The 21,229-nt window shown below is 41.7% G+C and overlaps 1 protein-coding gene across 35 annotated transcripts in view; it reads left to right on the forward strand.

Annotated features, from left to right (window-relative positions):
- The window catches only part of LOC109431900 (tropomyosin-2), a 164,621-nt gene that overhangs the window by 74,592 nt on the left and 68,800 nt on the right, over positions 1-21,229 (forward strand). For 18 of the 35 annotated variants that reach the window (XM_062842701.1, XM_062842709.1, XM_062842705.1 and 15 more), the window contains 2 exons: positions 15,325-15,458; positions 20,531-20,648. In XM_062842701.1, coding sequence (XP_062698685.1) covers positions 15,325-15,458; positions 20,531-20,648 — 252 coding nt within the window. Of the gene's footprint in view, positions 1-15,324; positions 15,459-19,979; positions 20,098-20,530; positions 20,649-21,229 lie in introns of all 35 variants that reach the window. The other 17 variants (XM_062842711.1, XM_062842703.1, XM_062842710.1 and 14 more) reach the window with 1 other exon arrangement.

Below are 21,229 nucleotides of genomic sequence, written 5' to 3' on the forward strand. Positions count from 1 at the left end.
TTGAAGAGATCGATGTGGAGGATTTTCTAGATGGATTTTAACTCTCAGACTCATCCGCACCCACCTAAACTTGCAGCATCTTATAGGAATTGTCGGTTTCCTGGAAATGTCTGCTTGATCTTGGAGCCTCCCTCTTGTTCATCTATTATCGTTAACTAGATTCGTTTTGGGTGTAACTTCGGAACAATCATCCAGAGGAAATATGCACTTCTTCCGTGAACCACAAGCTGCCAGTTAAAACCTTCAACAATACGCAAAGAAAGATTGTTTAGACAGCCCTGCACTACACAGATGTAGGGTAAAATCTTCTCCATCATATGCGCTAATTCCCGTCATATCAGACGAGAAATAGTCAATAGTTACATATACCAACTTACTTTTGCCAATGCCTTATTAGATAAAAGCAAAAAATGTAGATTATCGATAGCCAACCTCTATAGCACTGGAAATCGAATAATTACACTTAATTTCACGTTTCGATTTTACTCCAGTTACGAGTTTTGCATACGACAAAGGCAACCGCACCAAAGCAGCAGCTAGCCGAATTGTTCTTCATCGCCGTTCAATTTTTACTTCAGCAGATTCACTTGTTGAACCAACCTTCAATTCACACCCCACAAAAACTCTGTGGCACTTGAAAGTTTGATCAAATAAATCACTTTTTTCCCGTCGATAAAATGTAAACAAAGTAGTTTTCTTCGTCCAAGGGCGGATGCAAGCGTGGATTTTATGCATACGAAACATCGTATTTCACAACTACTGAGCATGATTAATTCGTAGCACTGTTATGCCGTGTGTGACGGATTTTGAATTGATATTCAATCGAAAAAGACATGAGGTAGACGGGAATAGAATTTGAGGGAAAATGATTTAATCATATTATTCTAGGGAAATACTAGTTGTTTTTGCTACAGTTTTTTACATGATATGGAAGCTAATTTATGAATAATCAACTTGATCGTGAGTGATTAAGCAAGGTGCAAAAATAAACTCGACCGTGATTAGTCGTGCTGGTACTTAGTATGACGGGTATTAGATATAAACCCTGCTACTAGTCAACGAAAGCATTGCGCAAATGGGTTGTTGCCAATTTGTTTCAAGTGATACGCCTGTTTCTCTGTGCTACCAGCAAATCACCTCTGAACCTCTGACATCATCGCATCGCCAATATGTACCGCAATATGGATGTTCGTTCTTCTCATTATGCTCAAGGTCAGCGAACGCTCGAATCCCAATGGCTATCGCCATTCATAGCCTTAACTTGATCAGCGCAGCTCAGCGCCATATGTAGCCGCCGGTCCGGTAGCCTTCATCCACGATACCGGTGCTGCGATGGTCGACCGATCAAATCCGGCAGAAATTCGCCGGCCGCATAAATAAAACATTACGCGCGAGCCTCTCGCTACTCGTCCATCGAATGCGAAAAGCTTCCTTCGCGGTGGCCACCTGTACAGTGGTACTGGTGAGGTACCTGGAAGTGCAGCAGGCAAATGCCGGCTAAAAGCCGGGGCGTGGTAGCAACCGCACCACGTTGTCAAAGCAAAAGAGCTCACTCCGCTCTTATAATGCGGCGGAGTGAGTCAGTTCCCAATTGCCTCGCGGCGGCCGCGGGATGGAATCGCTTTGTGGCAAATCAATTTTCTCCACACTACATACTCCGACAATAATGGATCGCCGGGCCGGAGCCGTAGGTAGTCGTCATCTTGGTTGGAAGACGACGCGACGGGATCAGTCGCATCATCATCAAGGTTGCTGGCTCTTGGCACACATCGGAAGGAGAGGGCTCGAGTTACTCGAGTGTGTTCAGCAGCAGTTGGAGACTCAACTCTTCAGAGAGACTCCGGCTTGAACAGCTCACCATCACCACTAACGATGCGGTGTGCGATGACGACTCATAGATGAGACCGCTCCGCGGTGTTCGGAATGGGAAATGCCGGGCCGGCTACTTATGAACAGCAAGGTGCCCAGCTCTACACCACACCGCTATCTGCTGTAGTGTGAGTAGCATGTCTTTCTTCTCGAGGGAGTGGACGTGGACGGTCGGAAAAGTGGAAGACAGACAGTAGTCGATGAATGCTAAAAACGTGATATCAGCGAAATGTCGTCTGCCACACCAGCAGCGTAGCACTGTATGTAGAATGTGTCGATAGGAATTGCGGGGTGAAGAAGGCCGAGAAGATACCGGAGGTACTGCTTGATCGAGATCGAGGACGTACCCCCCTATACTTAGTTGGCTTGGGCAAAATTTTTTCGCTTCTTTTTTTGCTTGTGCAAAAAAAAATAAACTGCGATGAGAACGTGTGTGGGATTTTGCCTTACTTAACACGAGGAGAAGAGTAAATTACTCATTCATCTGTTTACGGTTCATGGCATTTCTGGCGTTCCGCAGAACATGGTGTTTGCGGAGTTGTAGGAATGTAATTAACAAAGGAAACAGCAGATTCTACATATTGAAGTAATTACGTTCTCACATGTTTTTCTATGATGGGTTATGAGTGGTTCTGTGCTTGTGGACGTGTGAAAAATGTTTTTCATCGGACTGCGCAGAGCATTTGTATTCCAAAGGTTTGCATCAATAAGTTCCTGATGGACAATTGCTAATCCTTAACACCCTCGTTTTCATTTTCTGCCGAGACTACGATGTCGGTTGTAAGTCCTAACCACTTCCTCTACTTCGATATCGTGTGGAATTATACTTTTGCTTCTACGCTACTGTTGATGAATACCATAGATCCCACGGATCGTTGAGTGTTTTTCAATGGTACATAGCACGTTTCACCGGCGTCCATGGCAGCACGGTTTCCAAGTTAAGGAACTCAGAATCAGTTTTGGTAACAGTTGTGACCTTACTTTCTTCATCCGTTCAACGCTGTTCGGCTTCTTAGTTATTGGAGGTATTATTCAGTACAAAAAATAACTGTTATGAAGGAATCGGAAGAATAACTTCTGGCAGGGTGATGAACAAATCGACTCGAACTTCTTGAGCAAGGTGAAAAACCAGGTTAAAACGAATCATTGAATTTGCTTCTAAGATTTATATTATGTTGTTTCATCCATGGCAATACTGTCAGCAATTCGGGTACACTGGAACCTTTACACATAAGGTGCTGGTGCCATTGTTTGCCTGGAAATATCCGGAATCTGAATTAAAACCTCTTGAAACTTCTGGAAACGCCTTGAAACACACAACAACACATTGAAATTCCTTTTACAATCACCCTAAGACAACCGTAGATTTCCCTTAAACTCAAATATCCCTGAAAACCAATGAAACGCCTTGAATGAAAATACCTCAGAAAACCCCCTGAGACTCCCGTAAACTACTTTTAAACTCTACTGAACTCTTACCCTAAAATCCACTGAAACGCCTTGAAACCCAACTGAAAACCCTCTGAGACCCCGAAGACTTCCCTTAAACTCAAATGCAGATCCCTCAAACCTACTGAAACCCACTGAAATGCCATGTATCGCTCAGAGATTTGGCATAATCTTCCTGAGGTTTCGGTGATCTGTCCCTCAAATCGACATAAGCCCCTGAAAACCACCTGAAGTCCCCTGAAAGCTTTCACAACGCATTATCATGTCTAGAAACTCAAAAAAAAAAAAAACCGTAAACCTCCGTAAACTTCACTTCACTCTATTGAAGTTCCCTGAAACCCCCAGAAATATACTAAAATGCTTTTCAACGCATTGAAACCCCTTTGAAAAACACCCCTGATACCTTGCCTGATACTCTCGAAGACATCCCTAAAACTGTACTGAAGCCTAATAAAAGCCTCTGAAACCCACTGAAACGCCTTGACATAGCTTTGAAATCCCACTGAAGCTCTCGTGAAAGCCACGTGAAGCTCTTGGAGTTCTCCTAGAAGCTCTTGAAGTCCACTGATACTCCCACTGAAGCCTCCAAATGTCCAGGTACACTTTGGCATATCCGGAATCTGAGACAACTTTTTACAACTTTTAAACTCTGCCGAAGCATCCTGAAACTCCCAGGAACTTATTGCAAACCTCTGAAATGCCTTGAAACCCATCAGACTTCAGTATACTACTTTGAACTCTGCTGAAGCTCCTGAAGTCCTCTGAAGCATGACTTTCACTGAACCACGAAGAAACGCCTTTAAACGTTCAAAAATCCTCCGCACAAAAACCCCATTGAGATTGTCGTTAACTTTTCCTCAATGATAATGAAGTCCCTAAAATATCATGAAATCATCTTCTCGAAGCGTCATCTCGGAACTCCTCAGATAATTCTCTAAGAGTCCCGTAGATTTCGCTTAAACTCTGCTGAAGCCCCTGAAACCCTTCAGAAAACATCCCGAGGTCCCCGTAGCCTTCCCTTGAACTCACCCAAATAACATTTTTAGTCAAATAGCCTAGATCGGGTTCTCAGAACCATCATGAAACCATAATAAAAGGCATTAGGTTTATGAAGGTTCTCACAACCTCCATTGGTAATCAAATTGTTACTTGAAAATCCCTGAATTCGCTGAAACGCTTTGGCACTCCTTTGAAACTCTCATATAAGCTCCTAAAGCCATCTGAAACGTTCAGAAGCTCTCCTGGATGCTCCCGAATTTCTCGGATACTCCCGGAAACTCCATTGAGACCACCGGAAATGCCTTGAATCCCCTTGAAACTTTCTCAAAAGCCCTCTAAGCCCTTTGAAACCCTGAGCGAAAATGATAGCATTCATTGGTTGCTCAAAGTATGACTTTATTTATTCGAGTGTGATCTACAAAAAACGGACCGCTACCTATGTCGCGTTGAACTTTCGATCTGTGGTTCCGAGACCCTAGGATAACTTTGAAGAAATTCCCTGTGGAATTTTCTAGGAGTTCCTGTTGAAATCTTCAGAAATGCCTTTATGGAGGGTCAAAATTCGTCGAAGATACCTTCAGAAATGTGCTTATAGATTTTTTGAATACACTCTTTGTTGAATTCGGGTACGTAAATAGTTTCAGTTTTTGATAAAATGTATGACAATAAAAAAAACTTATTTTCCGTTTTTATAGGGGCGGAAATGTGGGAATAGTTTCTGGTTAAATCACGATGCGACGTTCATTATTTTTAGAGAATTTGAAAACTATTGTGCGATTCAACTGTGAATGCCAGAAAGCCTTCGATAAGGTTTTCTGATAAAATATGCTGCAGGTTTTGTTTGATTTTTTAAAGATTTTTTTATAAAATTGCCATTAAAATTTCGGAATGAGTTTACTGGCGTTTTATCCAAGACTCTTCAAAATCTAGAATATCCTGGATAACATCTGAATTTACTCAAGGATTCATTTGATTTTCCATCAATAATTAAAAAAAAAAATTTGGGAATCTATTTAACTAATTCTCAAAAGTTCAAGAATTATTGATGAAAAATTGAAAAAATCCTGCCAAAAATTCACTCTACGTACAGCTGGCTACAGAATTTAAAACTATTAGAATTTCCATTTGTAGAACCTTTCAATTTTCATTTAAAGAATTTCTTCTTATCTGTTTGAGAATTCACCTGAAATTTCTAACATTAGTTTCTCGACGATCTCAAGTCTTTAAGAAAAATCTTTTAGAGATCTCTACCGCAACTTTTTCCAAATTTATTTCAACAATTATTTTACGAGTTACTGCAAGAACTTTCCGCAATCATAGAACAAATATTTGTTCATGAATTCATTCTAAGGTTATTTCTGGAATTCTGATAAGGTTTTTCCAAGAATTTCGAGAAAATTTTTAGTGATTTCTTCAAAATATTCCCCAGCAATCCATTTCTAATTTGTTCGCTAATGCTCTCAAGAATGTTTCCATTATTCTACTAAATCCTCTAGAAATTTCTCCAAAGTTCGCGCAAAAAGTTGTTCAGAATATAGCTCCATTTTTTTCTTTTCACCGAGAATTTCTACAAAATTTCCTCCAGACATTCTCTTAGTGATTCCTCCAGAAATTCTTTCAAAGACTTTTTGAAGGATTTCACGAGAAATACCTCCGAGAGTCCTTCCAAAGAATTCTTAAGATTGTTCATCTGATGTTTGTCCATGGATACCTCTTAAAATGTCCATGAGGATTCAACCAAGATATCCTTGGAAATTGTCTGAAAAATCCTCCAGAAGTGCCATTGAAAACTTGCTTTAAATACTTTTACGAGGATTTCTAAATATGTATTTTTTTTTGTAGTCCTTCAAAACCTAAACCTGGAGTCCGACGATTCCTTCAAAAAAATCTGGAAGAAGTCCTTCAAAGATTTTTTTAAACATTCTTCTAAAAGTTTCTCGTAAAACTTTTTTAAGGAATTCTCTAGAAGTTCCTCCAGAACTTCTTTATTATTTTGCCTTCAAATCGTTCAGGAAATCCTCCTTCAAAATTTCTCAACGGATTCTTCCAAAATTTGCTTCAGGAACTTCTTCTTGAGACTAAGAATTTATCTATCTGTCCTTTCAAAGAATAGCAAAGGTTGTTCATCTGATTTTTGCTCAAGAATTCTTCTTAAAAAGTCTATGAGGATTCTACTAATAAATCCTTAGAATTTGTCTGAAAATTTCCCAAAAAAATCTTTAAAAACAATTTTAGTGTAGTCTGACATCCTTGTAGTCCGACGATTCCTTCATAAATTTAAGCAAAAAGTTCTTCAAAGATTCTTCCAATCATTCTTTTCAAAGCCTCTCCTGGAACTCTCATAAAATTTTCTCGAGCAGTTCCTCAAAAGCTGTTTTATAAAAATTCTCCCAAAAATCGTTTGGGAATTCCTCCAAAAATTGCTCTTAAGGTTCCTCCGAACTTTTTTTTTCTGGGAACTTTACCAAGCAATCTAACGAAATGCTTAAATAGATGAACCAAAATCTTAAAATAATATGTACGCAGGCTGGGCTTCCTGAGACCAATAACCTAATGTTCTCGAAATCCAAAAACTGTTACACAATCCGAAAATGAAAAATGCACGCTGGAAATGCTTTATAAAATTTATGGTGGATTTTCTGGAAAAACCTTTGGATTAATCAATGAAGTAATTTTTGTGGTAATGTCCAAAAACGAGATCTTCATAAAATTACATGAAAACATTCGGCAAAGTTTTATTTGTTTTCCGAAGAGATATGTGAAGAATTTTATGACCAAATTTGGGGATTTACAAATAATAATTGGCGATTTTTAAGAAATTAATTCCATAAATTTTCTCAGATTTTTGGCTCGCGCGGTACTGGCAACACTGGATCCTCACTCCCGATAATTTCATAAAATGTAACTTCTTTCTTCGGAAGGGCCGTGAAGCTGTTAGTCCCGAGATAAACCAGACTAGGATTAACTAGGATTAGTGTTCCTTTATCAAAATTGAACAAATTTTCGCGGTTTTACCGTTTTTTGAGTTCAAACCATCAATTTCCTGAACGAATACTTTGGATCTTGGTTTCTTGTTTAAATCGATGGACACAAATTTATCAATCATAAACCATGCAAAGTTTTCCTAACTTTCTTTGAATTTCCATCAACAATTTCCAGAACAAGCACACAGAGGGTCATTGAAACCCGTACCCGTAGTGATTATATCTTCAGATCCGCTGCACTTACACAAGAAATCAACAGATACCGGCTTGGAGTGAACAAGCATCAAGCATCCCCCCCTGAAACAAGTGCTGGAGCGAAAACGGTGTTTGCTACGTCAAAATATAGTCAACATGAAGATGGGGAAGGGATTGATGATGCATTCGCTCGCCCACTGTAACTTTTTTCTGCTCGGAAGCTGGTGGATGTTAGTAATGGAGAAAGGATTACAGAGGCACAGGTTCGCTTTGATTAGTGGATTACTAGTTCCTAACTTGAATTAATAAACAAATCTACTTATTTCTGTAGACTCACTTAATAATGATGTCATGGCTTTTTAAGTACTCCTAAAATGAATTATTCATTAAAATTAGGGGTAAATTGCACCATTAAGCACAATTCCCCGAAAACCTCAATCAGCCCAATCTGAGGGGGAAAAAGTGAATGAATAGCCTCCCTTGTCCCACCAAAAACCACGTCATATCTGGGACATATGAGATATCGCTGGATATCGTTTTTTTTCGCAATCACAACCGGTACGGCGCTGCGCTGGAAATTTCACTCTCACCTCGATGGAATGCAACTGATAAGTTGAACTTAAGCAAGCTAACTCTTGCCAAGTGCAAACAGGGTGACCGGTCTCACTCGACAAGGGCACGTTTCTTCATTTGCAGCAGCAAAGAAACCTCTTTATCCGTGTGTTTGATCAATCTCAGTCGGTGCTCCTATTGCGGCAGTACCCAAGTGGATGATGACTCATTCGCGTACATATCCGAGTTGAAGTGAGTCTTGTGTACCTTATTGAAATTTTTCTCACATGCCTAATGAGGAGACCGTGGCGTTGTCGGCCGTCCGTCCGTGTGAGATCGAGCACGATCACCTTAATTAATTTAATAAAGTCATTAAAATGCTCGTATCCTTTCGCGGGAAGTTGAGTTCGATTCCGAAATCGGTAACATGAATTCCGTTTGGCCGGTAGATTGATTCTGTGCGTTTTGGAAGCAATCATCCGGTCCGGTGACCTTGTCTACCGACGACGGCGATGACGGCGGCGACTCATATCGACCGACACGAATCAACGGAGTTGGGTACTCGCTTATGACAGGGATTCTCAACCATAGAAGGGAGTTTTTGCCTTAGTCAGAGTTCCAAAGTTGCTCAAATTGATGAAACTTTTCAATCTTTTTAGCAGACAGCTACACGCAGAAAATTGGCGCTTGTTCAAAACTATAAAACGCATGGTTGATTTTCAAACTGAGAATTTACTTATTTCAAAGTTATATTTAATTGTTTTCATTTAGAGTTAATCGAAAAAAACATCCGATTACCATCATTTCATATAATGTCAAAAATTTCATTTGTTTCAACAAAATAAAAACCATAAACATGGTCGGAAAGCACTCACACATCTATAGAATGCTTACCCCAACATCGCCACTACGAAGAAGGTGTAGCAAATCCATCACGCCATCTTCCAAGTGCAGCTTTGGCCGTGATGGATAACGCGCAGGTATTCACGACAGGATCCACAAAAAGTTGATCGGTTTTGCCTTTTTTGTCTTTTTTTAGTCGTTCTCTTCCCCATCCGCTTACCGACGAGCTGCCGCAGTTGCTGCCGTCAGCAACACAATCACATTCCGGGTTTGTTAGTGGCAAAAGTGCAGCCGTTTGAATCAATCCATTATTTCATGTTGAAAATACCATATCTCTGTTTGTTTTTACAAACTGTCAAAAATTTCGACAAATGAAAATATTTGTGTTATCAAACAATAGAACAGTTCAGTTTAAAGTAGAAATGAGTTTGTCGCTATAGTAAACTCAAAAATCAGTTGATTTGAACTAGAATTTAATTGTGTTTACAATTTATTTTTCTGCCTGTAGGGTTCAACAAGAAAGAAGTCATCATTTGCACTTTTATTGTCTACAATGTTACTTCTGTTTTCGTCTTTCGATAACGATGAGTAAGAAATGTTGTTTTCGTCTCCAGTGCAATTGAGCTCCGTGGTGCATTGAGTGTATGGTATTCAAGTGGTGCACCGTTGGCGAACAAGCTTGAAAACCCCTGTTCACATGACATCACCCGTCTGAATGGCCGTTCGTCCGACCATTCCAAAAGCTTCTCGGATGCACGGCCGCCCAGCTCGCCCTCCGTAAAAGGACCACCACCGCAAGAAAAGGATGGTCTTATATGGCAATACGTGTGAGTTACCGTGGCCTCCGACCAAGTCGCCGTCGTCGTCAACGTCGAGGGGATGGTATTTGAGCAGCTGTCAAATTGGCGATCATTGTTCAAATATGGGTTGAGAGCAAAAGTGTCGACTGACGACGGCGATGAGTAATCCGCGGCTCTACACACAGCTCCTTAGTGGTTTATGGTTCATGCGGATTTGTTGTGCATGGTTAGTTGTCTCAGCGTCAGACCTCCCCATGACGAACAGTCAGACTCAGACTCCTCGTCCATCAGACTCGCTGTTGGTTCAAGGGGGGCAGTGCTTTCGCTTTCCTTCGATAGTGATGTCATTCTGGTTCGGATCTCTCTCTTTGGTCCGGAACGGGTAATGCCAGTCACAAGGAGGTACTAAAGATGGCATATTTCACAAACAAGGCAACGAAACAAGACGCGTGGAGAAAGTGATTTGCATTAAGTTTTGTGCGCGATTTGTATCTCACATGAGTGCGCCATAAAATTTATTCAATGCTTGGATTGTGTAAATTGATTTCAGGGGGGAAATCGAATGCTGCTTGGTGAGACATCCCAAGTAACACAGAAAACATCTTTTAAAATATACTTTTCAAAAGATGTATTATAAATGTCATATATGAGCATTAGGAAACATTTTTTGTTAATATTAGGCTCTATTTATGTTTGTCAATAATAAACACCAAAAATACAATTTGTTTTGCTCATCAACTTCATCATGTATGAAATGTAGTGAATTTACTTTCAAATAACAATACTAGAGCATCAAGCTCATCGTGCTAGCAAAACTATTTGCCAAACCAAAACCAACTCCAGGTGCGCTCAGAAATCTGCTCCAACTGCAAGGCCAGAACGGCAGTGAAAACCCAAACGCCTATCCAACAGGAATCTTGTACGCGCTACAGCAAACTTTTTGGCTCCGATTTTCTGTCACTATAATGACGAAATAGAACCAAATTGATTTTAGCGGCACCGCCCTGTAATGAAAGTGTACGTCTACGTGGATTTGCCAGCTTCCTGATGTGGCACTTTTTCTCACGGATTTCATCAGCACCTGCCGGTGGCTGATTGTTGCATAGAATCATCCGCAAGCAAGTGTGCAGCTAGCCAATTTCCTTACCATAATAGATATTTCATTTCGATAATTTGTAGTACAACTCGCGGATTATTCCTGGTTATTTACCTTCAAAAAATCGAACGTCACGATGCGAGAAAAATATTTTGACATTTGTCAAAATCCTAGCCTCACTAAATAATAAGTTGTAATATAGTTATACTTATGTTGTAATGATTGCCCCAAAACAAACAAACAAATATTTTGATATGCGCGTGTTAATTTAACGCTATCGAGACGTATTACAAATGTTATTTGAAACTACCTCCACAATCTATTATTGGATTGCTGTCACAATGCAATTCCAACGTTGTTTCAACTTCGTAATGATAATGAAGGCTTGTAGAAATGGATAAGTTTTTTTAGTAACAGTACCAATCAAAAACTTGTCTACATATTTTTTGTTTAAAAGAAAATGAGAAATAAATTAGCTCTAATATTTTCCTATTTTGAAAATAAAACTATTATTTACAGTACAAATGTACAATTTTCATATTAATATTTTATTTGAGGCACTGTGGGAGTGAATCATTGTGAGTCGGATTGTAGGATTAATCAAAAATGAGATTGAAGTTGTTTAGAACACTTTAAACGGCACTGTAGGTCTTTCGCCAAACTGCCATATTGCTTCTGCACGTGGATTTATAATAAATATTAACAAAGCAGTATTAATTGGCTGGGATATGTTATTTTTTCAACTCAATTCAGTGGCGCTTAATTCACGGGCAAGTAAAAACTGTGGTTTCACGATAAATCTTGAATCGCATGAAACACATTTGTATGCACCATTGAGTTATACCCAATTCAGATTTTTGTTTATTTGTATAGCTATGAAAAGCAGCCATCACTTAGAAACTTTTTTTCGGGTTGAAAAAATTAAATGAAATTGTGAATATTTTTTCACAAATTGTCTACATTTAAATTGATTTTCTTCTTGATAAGTTATGATGGTAAGTTATTTCACTTAGAAATAGCTTAATCTCAACATTGGCATATGCTATGAAATATTAGTGTATTCTTTTAGTTATATCACTTGAAAGCAGCTTATTTCCAACTTCTAAATAAGATTGTTTTAGGATCGTATTTTCCAAGCTTTTATTGTACATAAATAACTAAATTACAGCTAAAAATTACTCAAGCGCTGATTTGAACGTACTGTGGACGTCATTTTAAGTTCTATAAGTGTATTCAAATACATTATTACAACTTATAAGATGTTTTATAAGCCGCCATTTTTTGCGCTGTTTTGATTATATAGGTGTTCTGTTTTAAGTCAATATGACAAGAAAAATACTTCTGAATAAGCATTAAAAGTGAATTTTAAACTATTATATAACATGTTGTGTTACTTGGGCATGTTGTTGTCATAAAAGTAAGATGTATAATTTTAGTACTTGTTTGAAGCCAATTGTTTTGAATTTTGAATTTTTATTCAAAATTGTCATCAAGGCAAAACTTATGCAAATACAATTAGGAAGTGGAGTGGAGATAGTTAGAGGTAGGAAAAAAGAACAACTAACAATGCGTTTTGACAAGCATACATGCTCGAGGCATGATACGTGAGTTTACCTATTTAAATTCTACACTGCAAAAACTAGTTGTATTATATGTTGCTGATATTTTATGCTGAAGACTGGTCTGCCATAGCCACTACTCAAACTAGGCATGATTATAGTCTTTTCGACATTGCAGTAAGAAAAAAACAGCGACGATAAACAATATGCTCTTCCAGATTAGGTCAGCATTATTGTCTTCTAAGAACTGGGCTGTTTTGGTTCCATTTCGGCTCCAGAGCAACTGTGCAAAATTTGAGCAGAATTTGCTACCCCTACGCTTTGACATTGCAATTTGAATTTGAGATGTGTAGGACATTTTGTAGGAGACAACCATTACTTTTTGCTTTTATTTTATCGTATGTGACTAGCATTTGTCCGAAACTTTTAAACTGATGATGTTGAAGTATATACTACTTACTTACTTACTTTCAGTCCTGGGCACCCACGGTGGTGCAGAGGACCGAAAGAGTATATACTAGGATGTACTGAACAACTTTGTCGAAGGCTGCAATGCGCTGCAATTCTTGTATGAAGAGTTACGTTCTACAAACAGCTTATTACTGTTTTAGTTTTAGCATGTACAGTTAACGTTCGATAGCAGCAACAACTCACAGACGTCAAAGAACTGTCAGTGTCTGTAGAATGTAGTCATTGTATTGTTCATGCAGTTGAAAATCGGAATTTTTGTCACGCGAAAATCGATGTTTCTCCTAAACCGTGTGTCGGACGTAAGTCGGGCACAGTGCGCTGGATAGAGGGCCAGGTCCGCTGTCCAGCGTACTACGTCCGACGTTAGGTTTCACGTATGGATTTTGAGAAAATTCGATTGTCGGGTGTGGGGAAACTTCGGGTTCCAACCGCGACGACAATATATTCGGAAAACATCGCACTGCAACAATAGTGCATACGAAAAAACATCGCACTGCTGTTCACGTTTCAAAACGAATGCTTCCGGGTCCCACTTTGGGTTCATTATTGCTCATTTGTCACACAGATCCGGTAGCGAGTGATTCATTCTCAGTTCTCGTTCCTTGTGTCGCTCTCAGTGTTCGGCGAATGAAGAGAACGAACAACGGAATTTGAACAAGAGTTCGCTTGACTTTAGGAGAGGCGCACTCGCTCTCCAGATTGCGCACTTCGGGTTCATTATTGCTCTTTCGGCATACAGATCCGGTAGCGAGTGATTCATTTTAAACTCTCGTTTCTTGTCTCGCTCTCAGTGATCCGCGAATGAAGAGAACGGACAATGGAAGTTGAGCAAGAGTTTGATTGACTTCAGGAGAGGCGCACTCGCTCTCCCGATTGTGCATTCCTTTATTCAAGAGGCGTAATTGAATGAGTGTTTCCCATGCTTGATCCCAGCTACTCGGTGTGAGAGGCTTGCGCTTTAACCATCGCTCCAAGTCTGCTGCACACTTGTTTTATCTAGTAGTTGGTGATAGATTCAGTACAGTAGTTGGTTTAGATTCAGTACAAAAGAACTACTGCTAGGGTGGAGCGGAACTGGTGTTAAAGCCCATGCCTTTCACGTCAAAGATCTGGGATTAAATCTCATTTCCAATGAACTCACCCAATGTGAGTTCTTCTTTCGGAAGTAATGTCCTGAGATGAACTAGCCTAGGGTTGAAAACTTCATTGACTCGGATGCAAAAAACTGCTTTGATTTGAAACATGTTATGGACAAGACTTTATTCGAGAATTCAAGAGCTCATCCGAATATTTCAAATTTAAAGCTTGAATTACCATCATGAATCTTTCGAAGTTTCTTCTGGAGTTCGTTCAGGATTGTGTTCAGGACATTATTCTAGATTTTGTTCAGTAGAGTCACCAAAAATTTCGTTAGGAGTTTCTTGAAGAATAAATTCAAAAGTTTTCCAAAAATTCACGATGCTTGGAAATTTCTGTAGACGTAAAAAATGCTTTAAAAACAAAACAACAAATCATTATAGTACCAAATAGAGAAGTAATTTATTAATGCATCTGAAATTTATCGAATTGGCTCGTACAGTTTTCAGCTGAAACCGGAACAAATAACAGGAAATAGACTTACATATTTTGAAAGCACAATTCTCTCTCGCCATGGATCATTGAGTGCATTTCACTCATTTCCCTCAGATCCCCATCCGATCGAATCGGAAACTCTATTCCAATTCAGAACTTCGCTAACCTCGTCGGTCCACCGAACTGGTCCGCGTCATCACCAACTCCGCACCAACTCTATTCAACCGGAACGAAACAAGAATTCTATTTGTAATCAATCGGATACTCCGAACCCATGATACCGAGAAGATGCATTCGTTCATGATCGCCGATCTATTGAATACTGTGGCTCGGCGGCATTTGAATCCAATGAGCGGTCAACAACAACGGTAGGCGATGACGCCCTTCGGCCCATATTTTTATGGTTTCTCACTATGCAGTACGGGAGGCAGGCAGGCAAGTCCCATCAAATCGTAATGTTTAATATCAATCAAACGCCACCACCACCTCTGGTCTGGTCGTCAAAGTTATGCAACACACCCTGCCTGTACTCTGGCTGGGTACTTTATTGTTATTGTTAACCGTCCAATTGAGATGGCTATTTTATTCCCTCTACTCTACATGATGATCACCGCGTCGCTTGTTTGGGGGTGAGCTTGTATCGTTTGCCACGCGACGCGTTCCATCGATTGGCGGTTGACCATGATACTACCCTGGGTTAGAGTTACACGGAATCACGACAGCAAAACAATGTGGTTGTAATAATCGGTTTAAGCGGATTTGAATCGATTGATCTGACGCCTTGGAAGCGATAATTTCCTTCATTTCTAAGAATCCAGTAAAACTGGCAACACTTCCCCCCATCTGTCAAATCATGACCGAAAACCATCTGTCAACAACAAAAAAAAAACAGTCAACTAATCATCGTTTTCTTTTCTCCTTCTCTTCTTCCACAGGCCGAATCCGAAGTCGCTGCCCTGAACCGTCGTATTCAGCTGCTGGAGGAAGATCTGGAACGTTCGGAAGAACGTCTGGCTTCCGCCACGGCTAAGTTGTCAGAGGCTTCGGCGGCTGCTGATGAGAGCGAACGGTAAGTGGTCGTCACCGGTCAAGACACCGTCTTCGTCGTGGGTGAAGGGTGGTGCGCGCTCCACCTTTTTATGTGTACCTGGCGCGGTTGCGAGCGGGCTAAGAACTGCGACGTTTCTGAGATGATTTCATTTTCATTTTTTCTTCAATTGTTGATCTAATTTTGATGGTATTGGAGGTCTATTCTCAAGTAACATTTTTCAGTTAATTAGACTAGAAGAGGTTCTTAAAATCATCATTAAACCAAAATAAAAGGTATAATGTTTTATGATGGTTGTCAAAACATCTACAGGACTAATTGGTCATCAAAATGTTACTTGGGTTATGTGGTCGGAGGATAATAAACAAACAGAAACCAGGTGGAAGACTTCACAAAATTTCAGAATATACTAACTCATATGTTTCGTGAGTTTTTTTTTGTAAACTGTAAACTTGTGATTTCTTGACAACTGGGAACACTGCTACCGATTGCGGTGTTCACAGTTCCCAGCATTCATAATGAAATCTTCCTACAAATTGTGATTTCCCAAACAACATTTTATGGTCAAATTTGTTCTAAAAAGATTCTGCGAGCCATCATTAAAACCAAATGAGTTCATCATGGTTTTATGGTGATTCTAAAAGCATCTCTGAAGGTGAATATATAACGAAGCCACCCCTAGAATTTTCAAGAGCACAAATCTGAAGAACCCAATGTCTCACCACGCTGAAAAGTTGATCGATTGGTCACCCGCTGGTAGTAACCAATCGATCAATTTTTCATCGCAATCCATCATATGGTTCTTCAGATTTGTGCTCTCGAAAATTCGAGGGGTGACTTCGTTATATATTCACCTGAAGCCATTTGATCATAAATGTTACTTGTATTGATTACATTCTTTGTATTTCAATTTGATGTAAAATTTTTGCTCTGGTTGGCTAGTTGATTTTAGTTAGTACTAAAAGTAGTTTGCGTAGTTTTAAGCACGCATTGTATTTTTAAACTACTTTAAAATCACATAATTGTTTTAAGGACTACACAACCCTGTTTCATGAAGAATAAAATAATGTTTTCCGATGTAAATTTTCAAGGCAAGGATGGGAATACTCACTTGCAAAGAGTTACACTCACTTGCTATTTTCTCAGCTCAGAAGCGTGCAATCAAGAAACGATGTATGGACGACTTTTGCCTTATGGTTTTGTCTGAAAGTGTGCCGAATAGAGTAGGGGTCGCACACGCATACCGAAGTCGTGAGGGAGCTGCGAAGGCAACTCTCCACGAGGTGAATGTAAATTACACTCACCGTGTGGAGAGTCGCTTTCACAGCTCTGTCACGACTTTGGTACGCGTGGGCGACCTCTACTCTGTTCGGCAAAGTTTTAGACAAAACCACAAGGCAAAAGTCGTCCATACATCGTTTCTTGATTGCACGCTTCTGAGCTGAGAAAATAACAAGTGAGTCTAACTTTTTGCAAGTGAGTGTTCCCATCCCTGTTTCAAGGTTAAATATATTCTCTGGAATAATAGCAATTTTATTTATTTTTGGAACTTAACTAAATGTGGAGCGTAATCCAGATACGCCCGTTAGCATAATGAGTAGAAAGAAATGAGTTTTTTTTTCTACGTTGTCATCCCATCCTCCACGATGCTTGTAGCTCTTGCTCTAAAATTGTTCTTAAGTTCGTATTTTATATATTTGCCTTCTTGCAAGAAACCAAACAAAAAGAAACTGAAATTCTGTTATTTGTTTGTTGTCCTACCTCCACTTAAATAGACATGACCAATATCCATCTTGATTCTCTGGACAGAATGCTGATTAGCTGGTGAATGAAAAGGCTACGAAATACGATGACTTTTTAGTACAAACGTACTATCATAAGTGCTCCGGGATCTCACTAAACTTCTGATGGAATACCTTCTAATTATGATTCGAGATTTGCAAGTTTTTGACGTAGGCTTGACCCAGCCCCTGATGGAGATTGAATCAAGCACTTCACGAAGGCTTGACCAAGCCCTTGACAGAAGCTTGACCTAGTCTCTGATGTAGACTTGACCAAGCCGATGGCAGAGGCTTTACCTTGCTCCTGGCAAAGGCTTGACCAAGTCCCCGACAAAGCCTCGACCAAGCCCCTGACTGAAACATGACCAAGCTTTTGACTGAGACCCTGGTGGAGACTTGACCAAGCCCCTGGCGGAGGCTTGACACAACCTCCGACGGAGTCTTGACCAAGCCCTTGACGGAGGCTTGACCAAGCCTCTAATGGAAGCTAGACCAAGCTTTTGACAGAGGCTTGACCAAAACCCTGACAAAGGGTTTACCAAGTCCCCTTCTGAGAGAAAGTTGATCAAACCCCTTGCGAAGATTTCACCAAGCCCAACGGATTCTTGACCAAGCCCCTGACGGAGTCTTGACCAAGTCCCTGACAGAGTCTTGCCCAAGTCCCTGCCGGAAGCTTGACCAGACTACTGTGGAAGCTTGACCAAGCTCCTGTTGAAGCTTGATCAAACTCCTGACGGAGTCTTGACTATGCCCCTGGCAGAGGCTTGCCCAAGCCCCTGGCGGAGGCTTGACCAAGCCCCTGACGGAAGCTTGCCCAAGCCCCTGATGGAGGCTTGCCCAAGCCCCTGATGGAGGCTTGACTAAGCCTCTGATGGAGGCTTAACTAAGCCCCTGGCGGAGGCTTGACAGGGGCTCGGCGGAGGCTTCACCAAGCCCCTGGCGGAGGCTTAACCAAGCCCCTGGCTTAGGCTTAACCAAGCCCCTGGCGGCAAGGATGGGAACACTCACCTGCAGAGAGTTACACTCACTTGATGTTTTCTCAGCTCAGAAGCGTGCAATCAGGAAATAGTGTATGGACGACTTTTGCCTTGTGGTTTTGTCTAAAAGTTTGCCGAATAGAGTAGGGGTCGCACACGCATACCGAAGTCGTGAAGGAGCTGCGAAGGCAACTCTCCACGAGGTGAATGTAAATTATGCGACCCCTACTCTATTCGGCAAACTTTTAGACAAAACCACAAGGCAAAAGTCATCCATACTCCATTTCCTGATTGCACGCTTCTGAGCTGAGAAAACATCAAGTGAGTGTAACTCTCTGCAAGTGAGTATTCCCATCCCTGCCTGGCGGAGGATTAACCAAGCCCCTGGCGGAGGCTTAACCAAGCCCCTGGCGGAGGCGTTAAGCCCATGGCGGAAGCTCCGTGGCCTCCGTCACGGGCTTGGTTAAGCCTCCGCCAGAGGCTGACTGAAACTTGACACAACCTCCGACGGAATCTTGACCAAGCCCCTGACGGAGGCTTGACTAAGCCTCTGATGTAGGTTTGACCAAGCTTTTGACAGAGGCTTGACCAAAACCCTGACAAAGGTTTTATCACGTCCCAAACGGAGGCTTCACCAAGCTTCTGAGAGAAGCTTGATCAAACCCCTTGCGAAGACTTCACCAACCCCAAAGGATTCTTGACCAAGCCCCTGACGGAGTCTTGACCAAGTCCCTGACGGAGACTTGATCATGCCCTGACGAAGGATTGTCCAATCCCCTGACGAAGGATTCTCCAAGCCCCTGACGGAGTCTTTACCAAGCCCCTGACGGAGTCTTGACCAAGCCCCTGACGGAGTCTTGACCAAGCCCCTGACGGAGTCTTGACCAAGCCCCTGACGGAGTCTTGACCAAGCCCCTGACGGAGTCTTGACCAAGCCCCTGACGGAGTCTTGACCAAGCCCCTGACGGAGTCTTGACCAAGCCCCTGACGGAGTCTTGACCAAGCCCCTGACGGAGTCTTGACCAAGCCCCTGACGGAGTCTTGACCAAGCCCCTGACGGAGTCTTGACCAAGCCCCTGACGGAGTCTTGACCAAGCCCCTGACGGAGTCTTGACCAAGCCCCTGACGGAGTCTTGACCAAGCCCCTGACGGAGTCTTGACCAAGCCCCTGACGGAGTCTTGACCAAGCCCCTGACGGAGTCTTGACCAAGCCCCTGACGGAGTCTTGACCAAGCCCCTGACGGAGTCTTGACCAAGCCCCTGACGGAGTCTTGACCAAGCCCCTGACGGAGTCTTGACCAAGCCCCTGACGGAGTCTTGACCAAGCCCCTGACGGAGTCTTGACCAAGCCCCTGACGGAGTCTTGACCAAGCCCCTGACGGAGTCTTGACCAAGCCCCTGACGGAGTCTTGACCAAGCCCCTGACGGAGTCTTGACCAAGCCCCTGACGGAGTCTTGACCAAGCCCCTGACGGAGTCTTGACCAAGCCCCTGACGGAGTCTTGACCAAGCCCCTGACAGAGTCTTGACCAAGCCCCTGACAGAGTCTTGACCAAGCCCCTGACGGAGTCTTGACCAAGCCCCTGACGGAGTCTTGACCAAGCTCCTGACGGGGACTTGACCAACCTCTAGGTAGTCCTTTTCAAGCACCCTTTTCAGTTTGCTTGTCCTATTACCAAATGTTAGTCCACGAAGCGCTTTTCGGCGTTTCTTCACATTTCCCCCGTATTTCTCATACCATTTTACTCACCGCGGTACACACCGTTTTCACCCCCTCACGTACAGGATTAGAAAAGCCCTTGAAAACCGTACAAACATGGAAGACGATAGAGTAGCGATACTGGAAGCACAATTATCCCAGGCCAAACTAATAGCAGAAGAAGCAGACAAAAAATACGAAGAGGTACACTCAATACTTCCTACGTTACTCGGTTGAACGCAACCGCCACCGCCGTTTAAGGTTAGGAGGAACCGTAACCGGTTCCATTTGAGGAGTCAGAAAAAAACTAGGGCCGTTAGGGAACCTCTTCTATATATTCCTTTCACAGGTTTTCAGCAGCCGTTCGTTCCAGTCGTCGACGTCGCCAGTGAAGCCGCCACCGCGCAACCACCTTATATTTTACAGAACCTTTAACTTTTCAGCCGCCAATCGAAAGAACCAAATTGCCACTAACCAATGATATTCTCTGTATTTTCTTCTTCTCTGTCAAACTGTGTAACTGTTCAACAACACACTCATACGTGCTAAAAACCCTCCCTCGCTCCAAAATCACAACGACAACGACACACAAACAAATCGGCTATAAAACGCACTCACTTCACACGCAAACACACAGTGCACGCAAGGTTCTTGAGAACCGTGCCCTGGCCGATGAAGAGCGTATGGACGCTCTTGAGAACCAGCTGAAGGAAGCCCGCTTCATGGCTGAGGAAGCTGACAAGAAATACGATGAGGTGCAAAAGCCAGACATTACTTGAGTTTTTCCGTTTTTTTTTGTTTCTGTTTTCTCACGTCTCCTTTCGTTCGTTGTGTTTTTCTCGATTGTTTGTTTCTCATGTCTGTTCTCATTTTCACATTTTCATCCAATAATGGGAGCATGTGGCACCGCAAACTCACTGATCATTTTTTCTTTGTCATACTCACCACAAGTCATCATCACGCGCACCAAGTGCAATGACAGTTATGGCAGGCTTAATGACCGCGTGAAGATCCGTTGGTCGGGTTTCAAGCATTCCTTGAGATATTTCCTCGAAAACATGACTTGGAATCCAGTTAGGAATATTGGATGGATGTCGGACATAGTTTGTCGGAGTTGCTGATCGGTTTGCGACTTGTACTAAAATGTACTAAACTGTACTAAACGGTGTAAATGAATATCCTCTAGCATAAAAGATGGTTCAAGCCTTTGGGCTGGTTATGTAGGTTTTAGTACAAGTTTTATAAAATCGTCATCGGATCGGATAAATCGTGTCTGATGAACAAGCAAATCAGGAAAATACAATAGGAATGTTCCGTATTGTTGGTACATGAAACT

Source organism: Aedes albopictus, chromosome 3, assembly GCF_035046485.1.
Source record: "Aedes albopictus strain Foshan chromosome 3, AalbF5, whole genome shotgun sequence".
Lineage (NCBI taxonomy): Eukaryota > Metazoa > Arthropoda > Insecta > Diptera > Culicidae > Aedes > Aedes albopictus.